Source organism: Narcine bancroftii, chromosome 1 (assembly GCF_036971445.1).
Source record: "Narcine bancroftii isolate sNarBan1 chromosome 1, sNarBan1.hap1, whole genome shotgun sequence".
NCBI lineage: Eukaryota > Metazoa > Chordata > Chondrichthyes > Torpediniformes > Narcinidae > Narcine > Narcine bancroftii.
This window is the reverse complement of record NC_091469.1, coordinates 433,392,240-433,417,655: the sequence shown is the minus strand read 5'-3', so window position 1 is coordinate 433,417,655 and position 25,416 is coordinate 433,392,240. Positions and strand designations below refer to the sequence as shown.

General features: G+C 39.7%; 1 protein-coding gene across 2 annotated transcripts in view; it reads right to left on the bottom strand.

The window, feature by feature from the left end:
* The window catches only part of rsu1 (Ras suppressor protein 1), a 188,704-nt gene that overhangs the window by 87,013 nt on the left and 76,275 nt on the right, over window positions 1-25,416 (bottom strand). For both annotated transcript variants that reach the window (XM_069914262.1, XM_069914263.1), the window contains exons 6-7: window positions 16,401-16,483; window positions 16,042-16,156 (exon numbers count right to left, since the gene is read on the bottom strand). In XM_069914262.1, coding sequence (XP_069770363.1) covers window positions 16,042-16,156; window positions 16,401-16,483 — 198 coding nt within the window. The remainder of the gene's footprint in view (window positions 1-16,041; window positions 16,157-16,400; window positions 16,484-25,416) is intronic.

The following is a 25,416-nucleotide window of genomic DNA, read 5'->3' as shown; positions in this document are numbered from 1 at the left end:
ATAAATTCTTTTCATGATAACAACAAATCTTTACACTTGGGTTTAACACCAGAATCTGGTCCAATAAAGGAGGTAGTAAAGGCTTTGGTAAGTCATTACAACCAGAGTGCTGTTTTGTACTATCAGAGATTCTGGTCCCTGTGAAATCAATCTGCACAGGACCATCTTCACTGGCAAGCTTTTTAGCCATAGCCCGAGATTCTGCGCAGGCTGGATATATTTCAGAATCTGTCTTTGTCTCAACAATAACGAGCTTAGCTGTCAACTGCACCACGGGGACAACTTCACTCTCTGCAATGTCATTTCCTAATAACAATGAAACTCCCTCCACTGGCAAACTTGATTGGATCCCTATCGTAACAGGTCCATTCAAATCAGGAAAGTGCTGATTTCAACACTCTCCTGTGCAGAGGTATTGACTTCAGATAACCCCCACCCCCAGAACTTGAATCAACTTATTTCACCCGTGGCAGTCTCCTCGCCAAACTCCAAAACACTGTCCAACACATGTGACTGGGCAATCCCAGCATCTTGAATGATTTTCACTGGCACTTGCGGTGACCCTTCCTTTACCTCCGACACTAAATATTTGAATTCATCCATAATGTTATCAGCAGGTCTAGAACCTTTTTGATTTCTATGTGCCTCCTTTTCTTTCGTTTGTTCAAGCACAGAACAATTTACTCTCATGTGAAGATGAAACAAAGGGAATGGAAAACCAGTCTAGGAGGAAGATTAAGGCATGAGGAGGTGTTAAAGAGAACAGCAGAAATTGGCCAGACAGGAACAAAATGGTGATTAGAAATATCTGGGGATGTATTAATTTCTGATCCAATCAACAGGATAGTCTGGCCTGGCGGATTAAGATGGGAGTCCTACACCCCAGATATCTGCAAAACAGGAGATGACTTGTGATAACCCTTATGCAAAAAAATCTAGCAAAGGAAGCCGACTTTTGTTCTGTATGATAAGGTTGATCTATATAAACTGAGCCAACTGGACAATAGGGGTCAGTCTTGGGGAATAGCTCACTGTGCAGGTGACCTATGAACTAACGACTGACCCAGAGCTCTGTTAAGTTTTATTCTTGTGCTGTGTAATAAACTGACTGTTGAACCGAATACCTTCTCCTATCACTTCATTCAAAGAACACGCTGGACTCAGACCACACATAGACTAAATTAAGAGTAAGGTAAAGCCAGAGTCCGACAATATGTTTTTATGTCATTAGGAATGTACCTTTTAATTTTCTCAACTAACACTCTCAGTCTATTGTAATCATCATTTATATTGTTTGATGTACACCATTGATCAAAGCACACAGCTTTGTCATTCACAAAATCCATACAAGTCTGGTTCACCGACTTCCCAAACTCCTGAATAAGCTTCAGGAACCAATTCTTAAGCTTTAAGCATAGCTTGCCTTACAGTCTCATAATCAGCAGCTGATTAAGCCTGCTGGAATCTCCCTTTAATCATGCTTTGTAACATGAGGGACAAATGGTCTTATGGACACTTTAAACTCTCAGCAACTTGCTCAAAATGCTGGAAATATTTATCAATCTCACCCTCATCAAATCGCGAGGAACTAACCTAACCTCCCTACTGGTCACAAGCCTCTCATTTGGACCAGAAGATGAAACTCCGTTTCTCATCTTCTCTCTCTCTCAAATTGCCTTTGCTTCTCTATGGGGATAAGGCTAGAAAGGGGTACTGATGGTAGTGATCAGCCATGATCTGTAAAATGGCGGTGCTGGCTCGACGGGCCGAAGGGCCTACTCCAGCTCCTATTGTCTATTGTCCATCTCAAATCTATGTTTTTCTACCCCTAACTCAAATATGCATAGCTCAAACTGTCTTTGTTCTGTCTTTGTCTCAAATCTAACTCAATCTGTTCGAACGGTAACTGCTGCTCAAGGGATTTACTCTTGGGAAACTGTTCTCTCCAAACTTCCCCACTGCCATATAAGTTTTTACTATAGTTCTCTGGATCCCTACCTTTTTCATAGATGGTTTTTATCGCACCAAGTCCCAACTTTTGGGCAATAACCACAAACTCATTCTTTTTCACCCTCTGCAACCTTACAGAAGATGGTGATTTCAAAAACTCATCAATATCCATTGATGCTGTTTTCCCCACACACCAACAAGCTTTTTAATTGGGTTTCAAAAATGAATTTTAATCAATCAAATATCAATAAGTTTCAATTTTGGTCAAATCCTGGATGATTCCCCAATTTGTTATGCCACAGACCAGTAGGAATAAAAATTCACCAAGGCAATATTATATTTTCGTTTCAAAATACTATTTTTTTTATTATTAAGGACTACTCATAATATAACACATTAGTCAAATCAACCCCAACTATACATTAATGTACATGCGTGTATGTGTGCATGTGCACGCGATACCCAAAACTTACAGCTTAGGCACAATTCTGGAAAGTCATTCCAAAGTTCAGTCTTCGAAATCCATTGTCAAATTACAGGCTTTTTAAACTGATGCACAGAAGAAATCACAAAGGAGGTGGGAAGAGACTGAGTGACTGGACTGCCGAAAACTCACAAATCTTTGTCGAGTTTCTTCCAGAGAAAGAATCCTATCGTGCGAATAGTTGACAAAACTCCCCTTTCCTTGCCTCAGGGAAACAAAACAAGCGATTTTGATGATGCTTTCAAAACGCAAAAATCAAAGTGACCTTTTCTTTAGTCATAGGAGTTCAAGAAGACAAGAAGAATCAGCCAAATTGTCCTTTATCACACCAAGTCACACCCACTCCGGTGTTGGATGAGGTGGCGTCTGGTCAATAATGAATGCTATTTTCTTCTGTGTCCTACTCACATGATTCTCACCACCTGTGTCCCTGGAAAAAGCAACAAATGTTCTTTCTCCTCTCCAAAGTAGTAAATTTGGGTCCAGTCTGTACTCGTTAATGCCATGCAGTCTCTTCACAGCTGTGAATGGTTGAAGCCTGTACTAACCCTTAAAGTAGTCTTCACACTAAATTAAACGGGAGCTCACAATATAGAAAGCAGCCACTATTCACAAGCTTGCAGTGTAGTGGGAATGGAACTGTCAAGGCACATGTATATGTCAATAGTAATTGCACTACTCACATTTTAAAAACAAGTTTAGGCAACATATAATCTCTTCAGCCAAAGGATTAATGACAAATGTGAAATAATTACAAAGAAAATAATGCTAGAGATTCAGAAAAGCATCGAAATAACTGGAAATAAACTAAAAAAAAAAGTTGTGATGGGGAAGTAGACTCGAGAGCAGCCAATGAAGAAACAGGCCTTGTATTCAGCAGATTTGAGAAGACTCCGACAATTTCAATGCCCCTTTACAATCACCCATATTGCCGAAATGCTCATAACCAGATCCAGTAAGTTTTTAAGTAAAATGTTCATAAATCAGCTCATGTGACACTTTACTTTAGCACCACAGATGGTTCTAACTGAAGATAGAATTCAATGTCTGCCATCAAACCACATTTAAAATTCATGTATATATAGATTTTAGTTGCCAAGTTCTACAAATAAGTTTTATCAGAAGGATTCATATTCGACAAGACTGGCGGCACCAATTCCTTACGTTCAGTTAGCTGCAACTAAAATGTAAACTTGCCTTAATTGGGGGCCAAACTCCGTCTGATCAGCAGAGTTAAAACATATTTTTCCTGACCACTGGCATCAGCAAGTCACTTCAAACTTAATTTTATATTGCAGAAAGCTATCAGACACCCATGCATTCCAAACTGGTATCAATAGCACTGTCAATGACAGCTGTCCCAACTGTTCCTGTACCCGAACTGCTCTCCATATTAAGATAACCAAGTCCAGCAACAATTCAAAACCTTTCGTGATATACAAAGCACAAGGCGAGTTTAATGAAATACTGTTTATGGAGGAGTGCAACTCCAACAACATTAAAGTAGCTCAATATGAATGAGGGCAAAGCAGCTCATTTGATTAGCGTCCCTATCCACCACCCACATATATTGCTGCAGCAAATTCCAACTACAAAATGCACTGCAGTTATGTGCCTGAATAGCTCCTTCTAATTCATAACTTATAGTACTCAACAGGACGAGGTGTGGGCATATTTATTAATTTTTAAATCTTTCTTAAATCTAGACATACAGCTCGGTAACAGGTCATTTTGGCCCATGAGTCTGCGCCATCTAATTTACACACAATTAACCTACACCCCTGGTTAAAAAAAAAACGCACGCAGACGCAGGGAGAATGTCCAAACTCCCTACTGGATTCGAACCCCAGTCCCAATCGCTGGCACAGTAAAGGCAGTGCGCTAACCACTATGCCAAGCATGCCACCGTAGAATTGATGAAGTTAACAATGTACATTAAACAGAAATAAGTGGGGTATAAAAATGTTATTTAAACAGAGGAAAATAGTAAGATTACAGGAAAAAATACAGCACTGTGAGAAAGCATTTTGATCCAGCTGTCTGTCCATATAGAATAATCAGCTTTGGTGAAGAAGGAAAGCTTACTGTGAACTCATTAAGCTCAGAAAACTAAGTACCATCAGATAATACGTGATGACTTCATTTACCAAAATATACTGTCATTGTTGAAAGGCATTATCACTTCATAAAGCGCACTATACTCAAGTTGGACAGTAAATTGTCTCATTCAATGACAACTGAATCGATTAAACTGCCTTTGCCTCACTTAAGTTTTCTGTTCAGTTCTTGGCATGTTCCATTATTAAATACACATGCAGGAAACGTTTCACCTTTCTGTCAGACAGAAGCAATAGCCTTAGCTGTTGTATGCTCCAGTGCTTCCAGCCTGGGAATTTACACCCATTTCCCTCATCTGTAACTCAGGCAGCTTTCGCATTCTAACTAGGATCAAACAGCAGGCAATGGGATTAGGCAATCTAATAAGATAAAAATTCTCAATTCCAAAGGCATGGTGGATAGCCTTAAAACAGAACCATCTTCTATTCCCTATTCATCTTCAATCGGCCACAAAGGAAGGCGTACTACAGAGCGATTTTGTACAAGCCTCCAATTGAAATGGGCTTAAGGCAAAAAAAAAGGTTCATTCAAAAGGTTGCCCTGGGTATAGCTAAGCCAGTAACTAAAAGAAATTATGGTACAAAATTCCAATACATAACATGCAGTACATTAAATTGTTTCCCCCTCCCCCCCCACCCCCATATAACATTAAAAAAAGGGGAGAGAATAACATAACACATTTTATCTTTTAAAGGTGTGAGGCGTCAATGCACAAGATCTCACCAGGAGGGGACGCATAACCCATAATTCAAACCTGGCAGAATGTGCAATTCATTGTCCATATTCAACAAAAGAGAGAATTCCAATTTTCATTTGATTTTTTAAAATTCAGGTCCAAGACTTCATTTTCTACATTTTCAGATTTTACATTGAATACATGGCTGATCTGATCAAGAGAATATTGATGTTTGTTATTACTTTTCTGTAATGTTGTGTAAGCCACAACAATATTAAAAAGGGCAGAAAGAAAGCAGACTTAATATAAAAGTTTTAATGAAAAATGCCACATTTGGCATAGAAGTTAGCACAGCGCCTTTACAGCGCCAGTGATTGGGACCTGATCGGGGTTTGAATCCCATGCTATCTGTGAGGAGTTTGAACTGAACGTTCTCCCCATGTCTGCGTGGATTTTCTCCAGTGGATCTGGTTTCCTTCTACCGTTCAAAACATACTAGGGCTGTAAGTTAATGGTCTGCTACTGTGCAGCATGTCAAAATTTAATTGGACTGGACTATTCAGCCCCTTTAATTTTCCATCACTTCATTACATTTTGATGGATTTTTATGTCATCATTCCAATAATTCTTCTCATATTAATGTTGTAAAAGTACATTTAATTTAGCTCTTCCTTATTTTTTTTTTAAAAAAGGCCTTACAATCTGATACATTTAAGTTCAGATTATGACTTAGTGAACAGCAAATTCCTCATTTGAATTTAACTTCCAACACCTCGTATCGTTTATAACCACATCATACTTTAGTTCCATCCTCCACAAACAACGTTCTGATTCCTCATGTAACAGTTTGAGTCTGGCCAACCTCCATTCTTAATTTGAATGATGACAATTCACAAAATTGGAACAAAAGCCCCAAGTAAAGATGGAGGAGAATAGTTCTCCAGCAGCTTGTTTTTGCTTTGAGTAGAATGAAAATAAGTTAATGTTCTTCTTAGAGGATGAGAATTAACTTTCTTTTGGACTACGGGCTTGGTAGTGCCAGAGAGGAATCCATTCCTAATCAATTATTCAATCACCAATAGGCCAGTAAGCATTTTCATTCTTAGAGGCATCAAATTATGGAGTGCAGAAACAAGCCCCTGCTGTCCATCAATCACCTATCTACACTCATCTAATTTTGTTCTATGCATGTTCTCATCAACTTCCAAAAATACTTGGGGCAAAGCTACAATGTCCAATTAACCTGTCCACCTGCATACCTTTGGTAGTGTGAGAGGAAACAGGAGCACCTATAGAGAAATCCATGTAGTGACAGGGAGAACATATAAATTCCTCGCTGATAGTACTGGAGGTCAGGAGTGAACCAGGGTCACTGGAGTTGTGAAACAACACCTCCACAATGCCACTGTGTCACCCAAGTTTACATTCATTTGCAATTTTTGGTTAGACTTTTAGAATTTATTCTTAAATGTTTTTATTTTAATTTTTAAATTTATTTAAAATTTAGACATACAGCAGCATAATAGGCCACTTTGGTCCACAAGTCCGTGCCATCCAATTTACACCGAATTAACCTACACCCCCAGTCTGTCTGGAACGGTGGGAGGAAACCGAAGCCCCCAGGGAAAACCACACACAGGGAGAATAGCAAAACCTCTTACTGACAGTGCGGGATATGAACCCCAGTCCCGATCGCTGGCGCTGAAAAGGTATTGTGCTAACCACTACACTAACCATGCGCTTGGGTCAGATGCACGTACGTCCTTTCCAAAAGAATGGCAACAGGTTCCCTACGGCATATTACAACACTAATTTTCACTCAGAACAATATTCTATTCCCAAGGATTTACATACTGCTCAGAAAAAGGCATTACACATTTAGCAGTTGTACCAAATCTAAAAAGCTTTTCCATATCCTGAAAAGCTAATGGCTAAGTTTCACCAAGTTTCACAGTTCTGGTTTGGTGTGACAATCACTTTGGACTTATTATCAGTCATTTGTTGGTTAAAATTTGCAACCAATTTTGAAACATTAATCATACTATTAAAACTGTCAACCCGCACAACAATTCAAGATTGATGATATGTGAATATTCTGGGAAAATCAGAATTTCCACCATTGAATTTCAGGTGCAAATCTAATGAAGTTTCATAGCCAAACCATTTGGCCCCCCACAAGTTCCAATCGTGAATGATATGTGCAATAACACAAAATTGCCTTAGGGATAAAGAGTGCTGTCAAGTGAACGCTACTGTAAAATGGTAATAAAAAATTTCTAGTAGAAGGTCAGCTTATCAACCTTATGAACCGTTATTGCTTCTGTAGTGTCACATGGCATTTGCAGTCACCATTTTCACAATTTTCTCTCTACATGCAATATTGTCATATTTTCAATCAAAGGATTCATGCTCCTCTACAATGTCCTATCAAAGAAGCTATCTTGGCTTGGAAGAAGGCTCACAATTCTGATGTACAAAGTTCCACAAACAAAGAGATACTAATGGCCCACCAATCAAATGATTAATCTTGAAGCAATTCATAGCTTTATAGCTCTCTCTCTCTCCATAAATAAATATAAATATTTCTATATATATATATATATATATATATGAGAGAGAGCAGGATATGTTCTCAGTACCTATGCAAATGTAGAATATTGGAAATGCAGGATGAAGAAATTCTGCAATTTATATTGGAGATCATATGAAATTCATTTAAGTACACAAGGCAAAGTATGGCTGACATTTGAAACAGTTGTTTGATTTTAATAATATTCAGGCTGGTATACTGAGAATTCAGTAACAAGAGATCTCAATTTTCTTTAAAATGATCACCCGTTCATTCTTCATTCATAATTAAAATGTTACTTTTCCCTTCGGTAAGTTACAAGAATTTCATGAAAACTTAAGTAAATTCACCTATAATCAGAGTACTCGATACAAGGATTACCAGGAGAAGGAATGTGATGGTGGAATGTGATGGTACAAAGTCCAAAACATCAAAATTCAAAGCACCTTCAATCCTGTTGTTAAACAAACAAAATATGCAGAAATGGTGATTGTGGTTTAATACACAAAAGTACTCAGCAGGTCACACAGAATACATAGGAAGCAAAGATATATAACCAACATTTCAGGCCTGAGCTCTTTGCCAAGGTATGAAAAAAAAAGCAAGTGAACAGCTGAAGACAAAAGGTAGGGGGAGGAAGAAAGAAGGGGAGGAGCACAGGCAAGAGGTCACAGGTGGATATGTGTGGAAGGGCAAAAGGAAAAAAAGGCTGGAAAATGATGGGGAGGGGATAGATCTCTCAATGCATAGAATGGGGGTGCGTGGAGCTGGAGGAAAGGGATCAGGGGATAGGGAAAGAGAAACCTATTAAAACTATTTTCTTGTGTTCACAAACTTAGTCCCTCAAAATGCCTATAATCACCAACAAGTGAATGCACTGCACTGGTTAATCATTTCTACTGATGGAACAGTTTTCAAAATCCTCATCTACTAATCATTTCAGAACTCCCCTCATCTCTGAGCTCTCCAATGTCCTGATTAAAGCCCCAATTCTAATCTCCTGTATATTCTCACTCACTTCAGCGAAGATCAACTTGTACAGTCAAGTTCTCTGGATTTGCCTTCCTAAAGGCTTCTCTTTCTCTTTCACCTCTAGTTTAATAATATTCTTAAAGTCTACATAACTTAGTCACAAACCTCAATTCTCCCATTTTCACTCTTTAATAATAATTATTTTGTTTAACAAGTCACCCAATGTTGATGGGGTAGTCGCGCTGCTGCTTCATAGTTCCAAAGTTGCCGGTTCAAACCTGACTTTGGGTCCAGTCTGAAATGGCAGGTTTTCTGTGAAATTATGTGGGTTGTGGCATTTCCTCTCACATCCCAAAGATGTAACACTGGATAATTAAAAACTTTCCCCAGTGCACAGGTAAATGAATGGTAGAATCTAATTAAACTTGATGGGAATGAGAAAAGAATAAAAGAATTAGTGATGATAGGTCAGCACATACTCAGTAGGCCAAAGGATCAATTTCTGTACTGTACGAATATCTAGGACGACTAAGAAAGCAACAGTGCCCTCCATAATATTTGGGACAAAGACACATGCTTTTCCTTCATTTGCCCCTGTGCTCCACAGTTTTAAATTTGTAATCAAACAATTCACATGATTAAAGTGAACATTCCAGATTTTATTCAAGTGTATTTGTGTACATTTTAGTTTGACAATGTAGAAATAACACAACTTTATATACATAGTCCCCTCATTTCATAATATTTGGGACACACCAATGACATATATATTAAAATAATCATGTTTAAAGATTTGTTGCATATCCATTGCATGTGTTGACTACTTGAAGTCTTTGATTCATAGACATCATCACAACTGAGTTTTCTCTTCAGCATATGGAAGTCATGCTCAGTTGGATTTAGATCAGGTGACTGACTTGGCCATTCAAGAAATTTCCAATTTTTAGCTTTGAAAAACTCCTTTGTTGCTTTAGCAGTATGTTTGGGATCAATGTCTTTCAGTAGGATGAAGCTCTGTCCAATGAGTTTAGAGGCACTTGCTTGAAGTTGAGCAGATAAATGACTATATACACTCAATTCATTTTGCTCCTGCCATCAGGAGTTGCATCATCAATGAAGATCAGTGTGCCTGTACCTGTGGCAGCCATACATGCCCAGGCCATAACATACCCACCTCCATGTATCAGATGAGAGGGGCAGTTCCTTTATGCCTCCACGTTTTGCACTTGCCATCACTCTGATACAGGTTAATCTTATTCTCATCTGTCCACAAGACCTTTTTCCAGAATTATGCAGGCTCTTTTAGATACTCCTTGGCAATCTGTAATCTGGCCATCCTGTTTCTCTGGCTAACTCATGGTTTGCATCTTGCAATGTAGCCTCTGTATTTCTGTTCATGAAGTCTTCTACAGACAGGAGTCATTGACATATCCACACTTGCCTCCTGAAGAGTATTTCTGATCTGTTGGGCAGCAATTTAGGGATCTTTCTTCATCACGATGAGAAATCTTCTATTATCAGCAGTAGAGGTGGTCCTTGACCTCTCAGTCACTGGCAATTACTGAGCTCACCAGTACCCTCTTCTCAATGATGCTCCAAGCAGTTAATTTTGGTAATCCTTTGGACGATGTCTCTTACTGTTTTATTCTTGTTTTCAGCCTCATAATGGCTTCCTTGACTTTCATTGGCACAACTCTGGTCCTCATGTCATAAAATATCAACTACAGAATCCAAAGGGGATCAAAAGCTTCGGAGCAAGTCTGGTTCTCTTATACCTGCACAAAGAAGCAATTAAACATACCAGAGTACTCACAAACACATGTGAAGCCAAATGTCCCTAACATTATGGTGCCCGGAAATGGAGGATAAAAAGTGCTGTAATTTCTACATGGTCAAACCAAAATGTATGCAGATAACCTTGAATAAAATCTGGAATGTGCACTTTAACTACATGTGAATTGTTTGATTATAAATTTAAAACTGTGGAGCACAGGGGCAAATGAAGGAAAAATTGTATCTTTGTCCCAAATATTATGGAGGTCACTGTGTTATCTAAAGTAATGGATTTTACTACTGAAAGGCACAACAGTAAAGGTTCTGTCATTGAATAGCCAATAACAGGATTGGTAGTCCAAAATACCCTGCGACATTATGTGAACACACCTGCTCTTAACACTGTGGCTTACACTGACCACAACTTGAGTCCTCCCTCTATACAAGAGCGATATCAGAAAATTGGCTGACTGAAATGCTGGGTACTGGAGGCCAATCAGCCTAACTTTAGTGGTGCGAATATAACCATTAAAAGGGACAAAATTAATGCTTATTTTGAAGGGCTGTTGAGAATTTAATAACAGAACAAATATGTATTTATTCATTCATTTTGCAAGTTTTGTGCTTGCATGCACACAAAAGCCTGCTATTTTACAAAAGTTTGAGGGTTTTCGAGATGTCCAGATTCTTGGGTGGTGCAGATTTCTGGCATCTGGAGTTTTGGACGTTTATTGTAAAAAAAATTCTTCTTCTATAGGTGCAGACTGATCTACTGAGTGTTTCCAGTACTTTCTGTATTTTTTTTTTAAGTATTTACAGGCTTCGATGCTTTGATTTTTTTTCCAGATGGCTTATCACCATGACATGATCCCCATCAGATGCATTCTGTTAATGGAATAGGACATATAGGTTGTGTCAGCAAAACAGGGACATTATGGAGGGGGTTGGGACCTTGAACTCAGGGGCAGTCCCTATTTGGCAGGTGGGTATCACTGCTGGAATTGACTGAAGAGGAAATGCTTTATAATGAATGACCATTAATGAGGCACACCTTCAACAGGATCCCGTCACTAAGTCCAGTGCACTGAGTAGTTTTCTGATGTGATGCAGAACAAATTAAATTGACTTCTCGGAAGCCAGGGTGCTTAGGAAGTGGTTAGAATTTTCTCAAAATAAAACTAGCTGAAGCTGGTTGATAATTTTCCAGCTCCACAATCTGCATGAAGATGCCAGTTTCTGCAGTTAAAGAACATTCACTTCACAGAACAATAAAGGACAAGAACAGATTCTTCCAACCACTATGTCTAAACCAAGCATGATGCCAAATTAAACCCATCCATCTGCCTGTATGATTAATTTCTCCCTGTCTCAATGTCACTATTAAACCTACTTCCATCACCTTCTCTGACATCATGTTCCAGGCACCAAACCCTCTGGGAAAAAAAACCTTTCCTCACACATCTTCTTTAAATCTTCTCTCTCTCTCATCTTCAATCTATGCCCTCTAGTACTTGATCTTCCCATTCTCTACTTCAACAAGACAACGATTCTCTACCCCATCAATAATTTTATGAGCTTTTATTACATCTCCCCTCACCCTACAAAGATCCAGAAAAAAAACACTATGTCCAACCTTGCCTTGTAGTTTGCTCTAACCCAGGTGATTCTCTTTTGCATAGTTTCCAAAGCCTCTATTTTTCGTGTAATTCGGCAACCAGAAATGAATGCAATTCTCAAAATGTGGCATCCCTGCCACCGTTAAGGCTAAAGCTGGTATTATTTCTTTGTCCTATTTCACACAGATAAGATACTAACGTGTAACCACTGTTATTCATTCACAATGGTGGAGGGAGTGAATATTTAAGATGGCAGATAGGGAACCTTTCAAGCAGGATGCTTTGTCTTGGTTGGCACAGAGTTTTTTTTTAAATAGTAGCTCAATTCCACTCATCTAAGCAAATGGAAAATATTCCAATGCACAGCAGTTTTGTGCCTCACAGTTGATGGAAAGACTTTGGACTGAGGAGGCATGTCACAGGCCACAGCATACCCAAACTTTGGCTTGCTTTGTAAACCAGTTATTTATCTGGCAGGTCTAATCGAGCTTCTGGGTCAGGTGCATTGGGTATGACCTCTCAAAAGTTGGTTAATAGAGTTCAGTTGCAGGTTAATGGACATCTGGCAAGTGGGAGGCTGTTAAAAGTAAGACAGGGAGAGTTCAGGGACAGCAAACTCCAGTCAGAGTGAAGAGCAAACATGGTTTGATAAGGTAACCAAGGCTGTTGATGGATATGGAGGCTCTGGCAAGGAAAAAAGGTGGGTGGCTCATGCAAATCCCTTGAGCATAAGGGATGCAAGAGTTCATTTAAGAGAGAAATGAGGAAGGCATAAAGGGACCGTGAAAGAGCTTTGGCAGATAAATAAAGGGGAATCCCAGGAGAGATTACAAGCATGTTAAAAATAACAGGACAAATTTGAGAAAAAAAAATTGTCGACCATTGTCATCTTGGGAATAAAGTGCTGGCTGTCCCTTCTTAGATAGGCCTCTAATAATAGAGGGGTACAAAATTAATAAAGTGGCCTCATCCTCTGTTACTCTAATGAGAAAAGCCCCATCTCCCTCAACCTTTCCTCAGTAGATGTTCTCAAATCCAGGCAGAATCCTGGTAAATCTCCTCAGTACCCTTTCTAAAGCTTCCACACATCCTTTCTAAGATGAGGTGACCGTAACTGAGCACATTACTTTAAATAAATGATCTTCCTTTTGGCTTGGTGATTGAAGGAAGGCAGTTGATAAAACAGCTAAAGATGGTTGGCCGAGGATAATGTCCTGATGAACTCCTGCAGTGATATACTGGAAGGTAGGATGAGTGATCTCTAACAACACAACTCCTTTCCTTTGTGTGTGATACAACTCTAAACCATGCAGAGTTTTCCTGCCCACTGACTTCATTTTCACCAAGGCGCCTTGATATTAAAATTTGGAACACATTAATTGTGTTGCAGAAAGTAGCTCCGTGAATGTTGTATGTGGACTTTTAAAATACATTTTGGAAAGAACTTTATAACAAGGCTTGATGTGGACCCAAACTGTAATTATATACCCAATTCTGTGTATGATATAAACTTATTAATGTAGTAACTAATAACAGAAGTGAATCAGAGCTCAGAAGGACATAGACAGATATCATGAGCCACATTTTGTAAAACATTCTGTTGGTTCCCTGTGAGGAAAGAGTTAAAGCATTACAAATTACCTGGCAGCAGCAACATTCCAATGAGCTAAGCACCGGATGTTTCAGAAATAATAATCCCAATAAGAACCTCTGAAAAGGAAGCCTAAAATACAAGTCCTGGAGCAATTAAGATTGATCAAGTTAACACCAGGGGTTTCATCCATCACCTACAGTGCCTGACTGACAAGAACAGTCCCAACCCAAAAGATGAATAAGCTGACAACAGCGTCTATGGGGTTACTGTAGAAACCATAGAATACTACAGCACAGAAACAGGCCCTTCACCAATCTAGTCCATGCCACACTATTATTCTGCCTAGTCCCATCGACTGGCATCCAAGCAATACCCTTTCATACGCCTCCCATCCATATATCCATCTAATTTTCTCTTAAATATCGACATAAAATCTACATCACTTCTGCTGGCAGTTCATTCCATATCTCACCACAGTGAACAAGTGCCCCATGATGTTCCCCTTAATCCTTTTACTTTTCTCCCTTAACTCACGTCCTCTCATTCTTGTCTCACTGAACCTCAATGGAAAAAGGCTTCTTTCACTGTACCCTTTATCATTTTGTACACCTCTATCAAATCTCCCTTCATTCTCCAATTCAGCAGGGAATGAAGTCCTAACCTATTCAACCTTTCCTCATAACTCAGTTCCTCAAGTCCTAGAAACATCCTCCTAAATTTTCTCTGCACTCTTTCAAATCTTATTGTTTATCTTTCCTGAATGTAGGTGATCAAAATCTGCACACAAACCTCCAAATTTGGCCTCACCAATGTCTTGTACAACTTCAACATATAACATCCCAAGTCCTGTACTTAAAACTTTGATTTATGAAGGCCAGTCTGCCACAAGCTTTCTTTACAACCCTATCTACCTGGTCACCACTTTCAAAGAATTATTTATCTGTATTCCCAGATCCCTCCGTTCCACAACACTCATCAGTGTCCTACTGTTTACTGTGTTAGTCCTCCCTTAGTTTGTCCTCCCAAAGTGCAACACCACCCATTTGTCTGCATTCAATTCCATCGGCTGTTTTGCAGCACATTTTTTCTAGCTGGTTCAGATCCTGTTTTAAGCTTTGAAAACCTTCCTCGCTGTCTCCTACACCTCCAATCTTAGTGTCATCTGCCACTAATTTCCCACATTATCATCCAGATGACGAACAACAATGGACCCAACACCGATCCCCGAGTCACGGGCATCCAGTCAGAGAGGCAATCAATTACCCATCTCTGGCTTCTTTTGCAAAGCAATGTCTTACCACCCCCGTTGGCCTCAGTTGCTGTGAAAATTGTGTGGGAATGGAATTGAATTTGTGCACTGGCAATCAGGTTTGGCTTAATGTGGTGAAAGGCCATCTACAAGAAGCAGAAAAGATTGGGTCCAGCTGCACACTTTCACCTTCCAGCTCACGAGCAGTTAATGTCCGTTTTCTTCCCTGCCCTTTTATCACCTCTTGGGTTTCAGCTGGGCCTGACCAAAATTGGTTCAAGCAAAAGATTGAAATTACTGTAAACAAAGAGACTTTTATCTATTTTTATTGCTTAGGGTTGTTTCCTACCACAAGGCTGGGACAGAGGGACGTGAAGTGGATGGGTAGAGGTTGAGTTAAAATATTTCTACTTCCTATACTTCCAAACCTGCTCTTTTTAGATGTATGACAATTGTGGAAAAAATATATATTTTCTAAATGACATTGCATATGTCTCTAATCTGAAAAAAATCCATAATTATGAGTGCCTAGTGAGCTAACACATTCCTTAAATCAATCCATAAAGCAAGGACAGCCTTCATAAGAACCCTTTCATTCTAATTTTCACAGTATTGCTGTGCATGAAAATTATTTGAGCTGACATGGGAGTGCCTAGGGAGAGCTCTCAATTCCATAATCCCAACACCGAGCCAAGTATGAAATTAAAATCATATTTATTAATATTTTCCTCCTTATAAAATAACAGTTACAGTTCACAGGACAATTAGCAAATGAGACATCAGTTAAATAGATGCAGATTTTACTTTCAGTAAAAATTTATATAAATAATTAATATTTTTACTATTAGTTAATTTAAATGATCACAATTACCACCCAAGCAAATTCAATGAAGAAAAAAAAAGAATGGCAAATTATCATTAAAGTCTTTAGATAAGTTTGTTCTTCAAACTTCTATCACATGACAAACTGATCTTTAAAATATCAGGTATTCATTTTAAAATATTTCTATTTATTATGGAATAAAGCAGACAATTCTTACCCATTTCAGGGGGAAGCACAGTTAGTCGATTTCCTTGAATATGGAGCTCTTTCAACTGAGACAAGTCTCCAATCTCTTTTGGCAGTGATACGAGGTCATTATCCCTTAGGCTGATCTGAAAATTTACAACTATTAGACCAATTCAGATTTCAAATGAAACCGCTCACAAAAAATTCTTCGTTTTATTCCTCTCATCATATCCATTTATAATTAGTCTCTACTGAGAAGGAAAGAGCTGCCGTAACAGCTGGCATCTACTAACAAAATAAATTCCACGCTTACTCGAATAGGCTTTATTCAAAACTTAAAAGAATGGCAAAACTGAATTGATTTTTCAAAAATTTAGATAAATTACTTACTATCTGCAGCTTTGTGAGCTTTGCAATTTCTGGCGGCAGGATTTCAAAATCGTTGTCACTTAGATAGAGTGCACGCAAGGTGGCTACAAATTAAACAACAATATATAAACTGCATGGCATGTAACCAGACCATTGAAGCTCAATCAATAAAAGTTGTCAAGCTTGATTAATAGCCCTAGGTTTGCAAAATCTCTGACATGCCCAGAGTATCCAATAATAAGAAGCAGGTCAAACTTGTTTATTGTGTTGATGTTAGGGCTTGAAAAGTAACCATATCCTGGAGTTAATGACACAATTAACAACTTCAGTAATAATACATGATTGTTGATCCTAAAGAGACAAACGACACAATTATCAGCTCAATTATCCCAAAAACCTTTCCACCCTTTTCCACTTCAACTTAATATGAAATGTACAGTTTTTGACTTTTTTTTGAATGGTGTTAGGTAAAAACATCATGAGCTGGGAATGAAGAAGGAGTCACCCAGTGCTGGGCCGTAACAAGATGCAGATGTGACCTTGTACACTCAAGATAAGCTTTGCACTAACAAGAATGATGTGCAGCAGACTAACAGAGAAGGGTAGCAACAGTTTATTCATTGGACAATGTAATGGTATGATAATTTACTAAGTACGTATCCTGAGGTATAAAAAAAACACCATTTGCTGATAACGGCAGAATGCGCCTTCTCCAACTAACACTGTTAGTTGCAAGTGTTACAATCCGGTAATAAAGAACAAAGAACCTTGATTTCGACTCAGTCTGGTGTCTGACTCACTCATTCATGAACAAAGCAGACCTAACAATGGATACAAAATTATTTTCTTTAAAATTGTTTAGGACCTTTATACATTAACCACACGGCTGGATGACCACTCAAGTGTTCGAGCTTAAAAATCTATTTTGCTCCATTTTCAAGATTTTTTGCTGCATCATTTTTCCACAAATCAATTAATCTGTGTTATCCCTTCATATGGAAGTATAGCTAGAAATAGGACAAATGACAATATTGACCAAACAAAGCATTTTTATAAAACATGCATATTTTAATGGAAAATGCAAATATCTGAGATAACCGAGGATCTTTGACCTGAAACATTCTGTTTCTCCTTCCATAGATGCTGCTTGTTTTTATTTTGGATGTTTGGCATCTGCAGTTATTTTGCTTTCACTTTCTGCTGAGATGTTAGATAGTAAAGTACCATTTTTTAAATAAGCTGAAACCATTTGCACTATGCCCATGAAAAAGGTTGGTTACATTCAGGTATATAGAAATTTAGTTGTTTTTTTAAGTGGATAGGTATACCTCAGCGATGATGTTCACAGACCAGAGGCATGCGAAGAACTCAGATACTGGAATCTGGAGTAACAAACAATCTGCTGGATAACTCAGTGGGTCAAGTGGCAATTGTGGGGAAAAAAAGAACGGTCAACGTTTGCAGCCAGAACCCTTTTTAATTTTTAAAAAAAATGTCAACATACAGCACAGAAACAGGCATTTTGGCCCAAGAGTCTGTGCCATCCAATTTACCTTGTAACCCCCCCATAAGTTTCGAATGGTGGGAGGAAACCGGAGCCCTCAGGGAAACCCACGTAGACACAGGGAGAATGTACAAATTCCTTTCAGACAGTGTGGGATTCGAACCTTAATCCCGATCGCTGGTGCTGTAAAAGTGTTCCACTAACTGCTACGCCAACCCTGCCGTCCCTTTATTGTCCATTATTTCTCTCCCACTGAAGTGACCTGCTTTGCTGATGGACAGAGTTATTTTGCTTTTGATATGTAACACAAGCAAATTTATCCAAGCTTATGAACAGCATTGCGAAAACTATCTATCTGTCATAAGGTGTGGGAAGCAGAATTTTTTTTAAAAACCAAATAACGAGTTTAAAACTAAAATTACTCAAAACATTAAATATTAATGATTTTATTTGGGCCATTCACAACATATTGCAAATTTACAAAAGAATTTGAAAAATAATGCATAATTTTCCTCTTCTCAAAGAATAAGGTAATAAAATATAACAAGGTGAATGTTCACAGTTTCTTTTTACCATGAAGGGAAGTGTCAAATAATAGGGTATAAATTTAAAGTGAGAGGGGAAGATTTAAAAGAAACTTGAAGGGAATTTTTTTCCCCCACTCAGAGGGTGGTGTGCCTATGGAACAAGCTGTCAAAGGTCAACATTCCCTCTGCTGCAACTGTGACCAAGACTCAAGAGTTTCACAGACTGTGACAGAGAAGGAGATCAGGTGAAGAGAGCAGACTCCAAGCACATTCAGCTCTCAAACCCCAGCCACAAGACTGGAGGCCCCTCCAAAATAGGCAGAGGTGATGGAGGAGGGAGCTACAGAGGGGGAATGGCAAACAGAGTGATAAAGAAAGAAAGCGCAAGAAGCCTCAAGAAAGAAACTTGGAAAGAACACAGTAAGCAAGGGGAAGGGTCAAGGTGCAAGCAGAAGCCTGCAAGGTTCTCAGCATCTGGACTATAAAGATGTATGGACTGTGGACTCTTGTCAACCAAAATTTGCATATCTAAATGTGCACAGTGTGAAACACACTATGCAATGTGTTAACGCTTTTACAATACCTTGGTAAAGTCAATGCTGATGTTATTTTCTTACAGGAGTGCGGGTTGCCACACCTTCAAAACAATCGAAGGTGGTCGCGGTGGTGGGCCCATTGTCAGTGGGGAACAATTGTTGTGCTTCTGGTCTGGGTATCTTGTTGTGGGGGTGGGGGGGGGGCAACTTTTCAATCATCAAGGTTAAGGAGGTGGTGGGGGGGCGGGGGCTTGGGCCTTAAATACTGTGACATCCTGCTCCAACTGATCAATGTGTACGCCTTGCCTACGCAGAGCGGGATGCCGGCCATCGTCCAGCAGCTCCCACTGTTGCTAATGATGTCCAGGCCAGTCAATTTGGCCTGTGACTTCAACTGCATCATCGATGTGGCTGGAAGATCCGGTAGTGTAAACAGCAGACTAGACTGGTCTCCAGACTCCTGATGGAGACAGTAAAGGACACCCAGCTGTGTGACACCTGCAGGTGGAGCTCAGTCACAGCCCATCTGGTCAAGATCAGACAGCTCAAGCCGGTCCCAGAAAGTCTTCATCTTCATGTCGAAGGTTATCACGGTCTGAATCACCGACATTACGCCAGTCTCTGACCACTGCTTTCTTCACACCTCATGTCAGATATAGGAGGACCAGAAGGCAGGCTGAATGTGGTTACTGACCCCAGAGAACAAAGAGGAACTAAAGGAGTATGCTGATTGGAGAACCATGACTCCCCAGTGACCTGTTGGGAAGCAACCAAGGAAAACATCAAGAGATTCTTTATCCTCAAAGATGTTCAGAGAGCACGTCAGAGGGAGATGAGCTCATTCTAGTCAGAACTGCAACAACTCCTCCTCCTGCAGTTGAGAAGGGTGGTTGTGAGGGAGGAACTTCGAGAGGTGAAGAGCCAGCAAGCCTTGCTATTCACCTCAGAGTCCTCCAAGATCACCTTCTGATCTAGAGTCCACACAGTGGAGCAGGATAAGATGTGCTCACATTCCTCTTCTAAAAGGTTCACAGAAGGAACTCTGTGATCCACAGCCTTAAGGAAGAGGATGGCTCAATCACATCCTCGCAGACAGGCATTCAGATGATTGGCAGATCCTTTTATGCCAGCCTGTATGGTAGCAAGGTTACAGACAGAATGGCCTCCAAAGACTTTCTGTCCTCTATCACGGAGGTCTTAGATGACAGGAAGAGGGAATGTCAAGTTCAGTCAATTACCCTGGGGGAGCTGAGAGACTTCATCTGTTCCTTTGGGTTGAGTAAGTCTCCAGGAAGCAATGGTCTACCAGCTGAGTTCTATACATCTCCGTGGAACTGGGTGGGCCCAGACCTGCTAGAAGTATACAATGCTAGACTTCCAGCAAGAAGCATGTCAGATTCCATGAGGAATAGCATCATCTCCCTTATCTACAAAACGGGGAAGGAGGAGGAGGAAGATGATTTCACGAATTGGAGACCAATTTCATTGCAAAATGTGGACCACAAAACCCTGTCTAAGGCCATCGGCAATCTAGTCAAGTCTGTTATGAGACAGGTGATCCACCCAGACCACACATGTATAGTTCCAGACAGGAAGATCTTCGAAGGCTCATGTTGCTTAGGGGCACCATCACCTATGTGCAGGACGGGGGTGGGGGGGGGGGGGGGTGGGGAACATTTGCTTGTCAACTTAGACAAGGAGAAGGCTTTCGAACATATTTCACACATGTTCACGATGGATGAGCTCTCCAAAATGGGCTTTGGGAGGAATTTGAAATTGAATTAAACTGCTCTACACAGGCATCTGTAGTGCAGTCCAAATCAATTGGTTGGAACAGATGGATTCCCCATCAAGTCTGGAGTTAGGCAAAGATGTCCTGTCTCCAGGCTTATTTGTGTATTGTATAGAGCCCTTTTCTGAACCTGTCAGGAAGGATGAGATCATAAGAGGAGTGATGTTGCCAGGCAGCAGAGAAGCTCAGGTCAAAGCCTCCCTGTATGTGGACGATGATGCTGCCTTCCGTTTGGGTGCACGATCAGTCTGACTAGCTTATGTAGGCAATTTGAGTCTGCATCAGGGGCTAGGGTAAATCAAAAGAGCAAGGCAATGCTCTTTGGGAACTGGTCCAATCAGTCCACCATTCCCTTCTCAGTCAGATCTGACTACCTGAAGGTGCTGGAGATCTGGTTTAAAGGGGCTGTGTACATCAAGAATTGGTTAGAGCTACAATGTTTGCAGACCACCAACTGAAAACCTACTTAAAGGACAAATTGGGAAGCAGACTGAGATTACCAGAAAGAAGCAGCTTTGAATATGTGATTACAGAAACAATGATAATAAAGACATCAAACTACAAGAGAAGGAAAATGATGAAACAAGTTATAAATCCAAACAAAAGTGGGAAAAAGATTTAAACATTAAGATAAAAAATGAAATATGGGAAAAGTTATGCTCTGGAACTATGAAAAATATAATAAACACGAGGTTACGCCTGATACAATATAATTGGTTACACAGGCTATATATCACGCCCCATAAGTTAAATAAATGAGATCCCACATTATCAGATAGATGTTTTCACTGTAAGAAGGAAATGGTGACAACAGTACATGCAATTTGGGCATGTGAGAAAGTGAAAAAGTTTTGGGAAGATCTAAATCAGGTATTAAATAAAATCACAAAAAGCAACATTCCAAAAAATCCAGAGATCTTTCTTCTAAGTAAATATAAGAAGTAAAGAATTAGCCCTCAAACTGGATGAAGCGCAAAAATTATTTATTATGATAGCCTTAGCTGTAGCAAAAAAATGTATAATGTCAACTTGGAAATCAGAAGAGAGCCTGAGAGTATAGCAATGGTACATCGAAATGAATAAATGTATTCCATTGGAAAAAATAACAATTTAAAAAATAAAGTCACATTATTTGAACAAATTTGGGAACCGTACATGGAACACAACAGAGAGGACTTGCCTCGGACCTCCACCCCCTAAAAAGATAAAATGAGAAGACAAAATGACCTGATGCAGTGTGTAAAATTAGAGGACACAATTTTCTTGTTTATTTTAATTGTGTGATGACATTGTTTAATGGTTTTATTGTATTGTATATGTTGAACGTTTAATGGGTTTGGAGGGGGGTGGGAAGAAGGGAGGGAAGGTAGGGGGTAGAAAATGCCACTGTGTATATTTAAGAGGGAAATGTTTGTATGTATTTTGATTGATATGGTTCACAGTGTGAAAAATTTAAAAAAAATTAAAAAAAGAATTGGTCAGAGAAGATTGCAAAGGTCCACCAAAAATTGGGTCTGTGGGTGCGGCGCTCCCCTCTTGATAACAGGGAAAAACCTGGTAATCAGGTGCGAGGTACTCTTGGTGATGCACTATATGGCGTAGGTGTGACCCATCCCTTGCACCTCTGCCCTGGCAGATACTAGAGCAATTTTCAGATTCATCTAGGGCTCCAAAATGGATAGGGTCTAAAGTCACCAGAAAATTGGGGAAAAAAATGTGAATCTCATCCTGATGACCACCTTCATGTGTGGCTGCCTCAAGATCTGCTGAGATTCAACCTGTCTCATATGCTACGAAGGATGGGCCTGGCCCTGTTGCTGCACAGTTAGCTGGACTTTGCCACACTACCTATCTTTGAGGAAGTTTTTCCAGGACAACACCTTTGACCACAAGGCCATCAAGCAGTGGTCAGCACAGAATGTCCTGCAGAAACTGAGAGAGAAGACTCGATGGATCCAGGGCTCACAAACAAGCACCAGGATTTGGCCTGGCTGGCAGTGAGAGGAGCTCTCCCAGCAATATCCTTGGGATAGATTCAGTGGAGTGGAGACTCACCCACCTGTTTGCCGAATGTAAATTCACAAAGAGTGTATGGAAAGGGATGCAGGGGGCTTTGTCAGTTCATCCCCAGCAGCAGACTCTGATCTATGGACTGCTCCCAGGAACGCACCCAAAGTCCGACATCCAGAACTGCTGGAAGACAATCAACCTGGTGAAAGACGCACTTTGGTCAGCCCAAAATCTGTTGGTCTTTCCAAGCTACAGGAGTACATGCTGAGGGGCATGCTGAGATTTTGTACAGCCAACACAAAGGCGCTGTGGGGAAGGAAAATAGTTTAGAGTCCTCCCATTACTGGGCTTTGAGGGGAGAAACCAACAGAGGGAGGGAGAAACAACAAGGTGCCACAGTAATGCCACAGGGATGGTAACAGAGTATTAAGAGAAATGTGAAATGTACATTGATGAGATGATTGACACTATGTAAAAAGTTTTGAACATTTTTTTGTGTTGTAAATAATTTACCCAATATAATTGAAACTATGAATGTTGAAGTCTTGAACAGTTTTTCTTCTCCTGTATTGTATATAATTTATTGCAAATAAAGAATAAAATAAGTTGTCAAAGGAAGCTGGAAAAGTAAACAAAATTACTAGATTTAAAGAACATTTCGACAGATACATGGAAAGGGAAGCTTTGGAGGGATATGAACCAAATGCAGGTATCTGGGAGCATCTCTGATTAGCACCTTGATTGGCAAGGACGGGTTGGACAGAGGGTCTGTTCTGCACTGAGCAGCTCTATGACTCTTATCTTGTCACACAGAACAGGGGACATTAAATTTTGATGAAATGTATAACTTTGAAAGCAATGAAGAATCACCATTGTCAATTGGTCCCACATTGACAAATCCATCTGTTAATTCAATTGAATTATATTCGTATCACCTGAAGCGCTTGGTTTAATTGCAGCTAGATCAAAATGGCAAAGCAGCAGACAGTTCACACAATGTGTGAAGTCTCAACTTCATGTGAAGAAAATGAATATTTTTAATTAAAATATATCGCTGTATTAGTGTGTAAAGAGGAATGATGGAAAGATAAAGCATTGTTTGAATAATGTTAACAGACAAAAAAAAACTCAATTGTCCAAGTCAATGCTGATTCCAAAAATAAATACAGTATAACAAAGGAGACCAAATGTTTCCAGTATTATGACACACACTTGCCCTACAAATTTCAGAGCTGGTTGAATTTAACCTCGCTCTGCCAGGTTGGTATGTTTCACACAACACAATTACAGGGAATGGACTCACTAAATTAGGTGGCAGTGTGAGAAGGACTAAGGTTTTAGGATACTCAGTTTAGCAATCAACAATGAGAAACCTGAAGAATAATACAGTAGAATTCCCAGTATCCAGAATTCAACCATCCGAAAACTCAACCAGTAAAAAAAAGGTAAATAAATAAATACATACATACACGCATTTCAAATAAAGAAGACTGGGTGGATGGGCCCCGCAGGGGAACGCTGAGACTTGGTTTGACACACACACAGGTTTGCCCCGTTGAACTAGCAATGCCCTCAATGAGCACACATTCTTTTCTCTATCGCTACTCGCCTGGAGGCAAGCCAGGTTGTCAGTATGAGGAAGGTGAGCAGAGGCCCTGACCGGGACACTTGCGTGAGGTGATTTTGGTCGTTAGTGTGAGGAAGGTGTGCCAGGACACTTACATGGAGGTGAATCGGGTTGTCCACACAAGGAAGGTGGTAAAGTTTCAATAAATTTTGTGTTGGAATGAAATGGCAGCGCCCAGGATGAAGAGCAGCCGATGTTGAACGCTGCTGGGGTGACTCTCCCAAAGTGTCTCCCTATCCCTGCCAAGTAAAATTCTTTATCTTTATTAGCATTTGCTATATTGTATGGTTTTAACTGTAAACTTAGGGGAGCAGTTAATTATGACGGCAGCGCAACTAGCGAGGCAGTTAACACAACACAGTTGCAGTGCCAACGACTGGAGTTCAAATTTAAATTGTAAGTTATGGGAATTACCTACTTAAAGTGAACTTTATTAATTAAAAGACTAAAAATATTGATTTTTTTTCAAATTACTTTACATTTTGCACTGTCCTTTGTCTTTTAAACTGCATATTCTAAATGCAGGTGTATTAAAAGCATTGGAAGTGAGAATCTCAGTCAACTGGAAAATTTGCATTTCCGATACTCTGATCCCTGGTGGTACCAGATAACGGGGATTCTTCTGTTCATGCAAAATACAATATTTCATGAAACAGTATTGTATCCAAATCACATGAATACGAGTAAAATAGGTTATTTAAGCCATGAAGAAAAATTTCAATTTAATAAAACTAGTGCATTCCCCTTTCAAATGACTTTTTTGTGACAATAAAACAAAAAATGCTGAAAATGCTCAACAGGTCAGGCAGTAGTTAATACTTCTGGTCAAAAATATTCCTTGGACTCTGGGTCTTCAACTCAAAACGTCCTATTTCTCATTCCAAAAATGCACCTGACCTGCTGAGAGATCCTGGCATTTTCTGCTTTTATTTTAGATTTCCAGTATTTCCCCCCAGCCACCGCACCCCCCCCCCCAAAAAAAAATCAGTCATTGGTGAGAAGGAATAAAAACAAGAGGGGAAACTTTTTCACTCAGAGGGT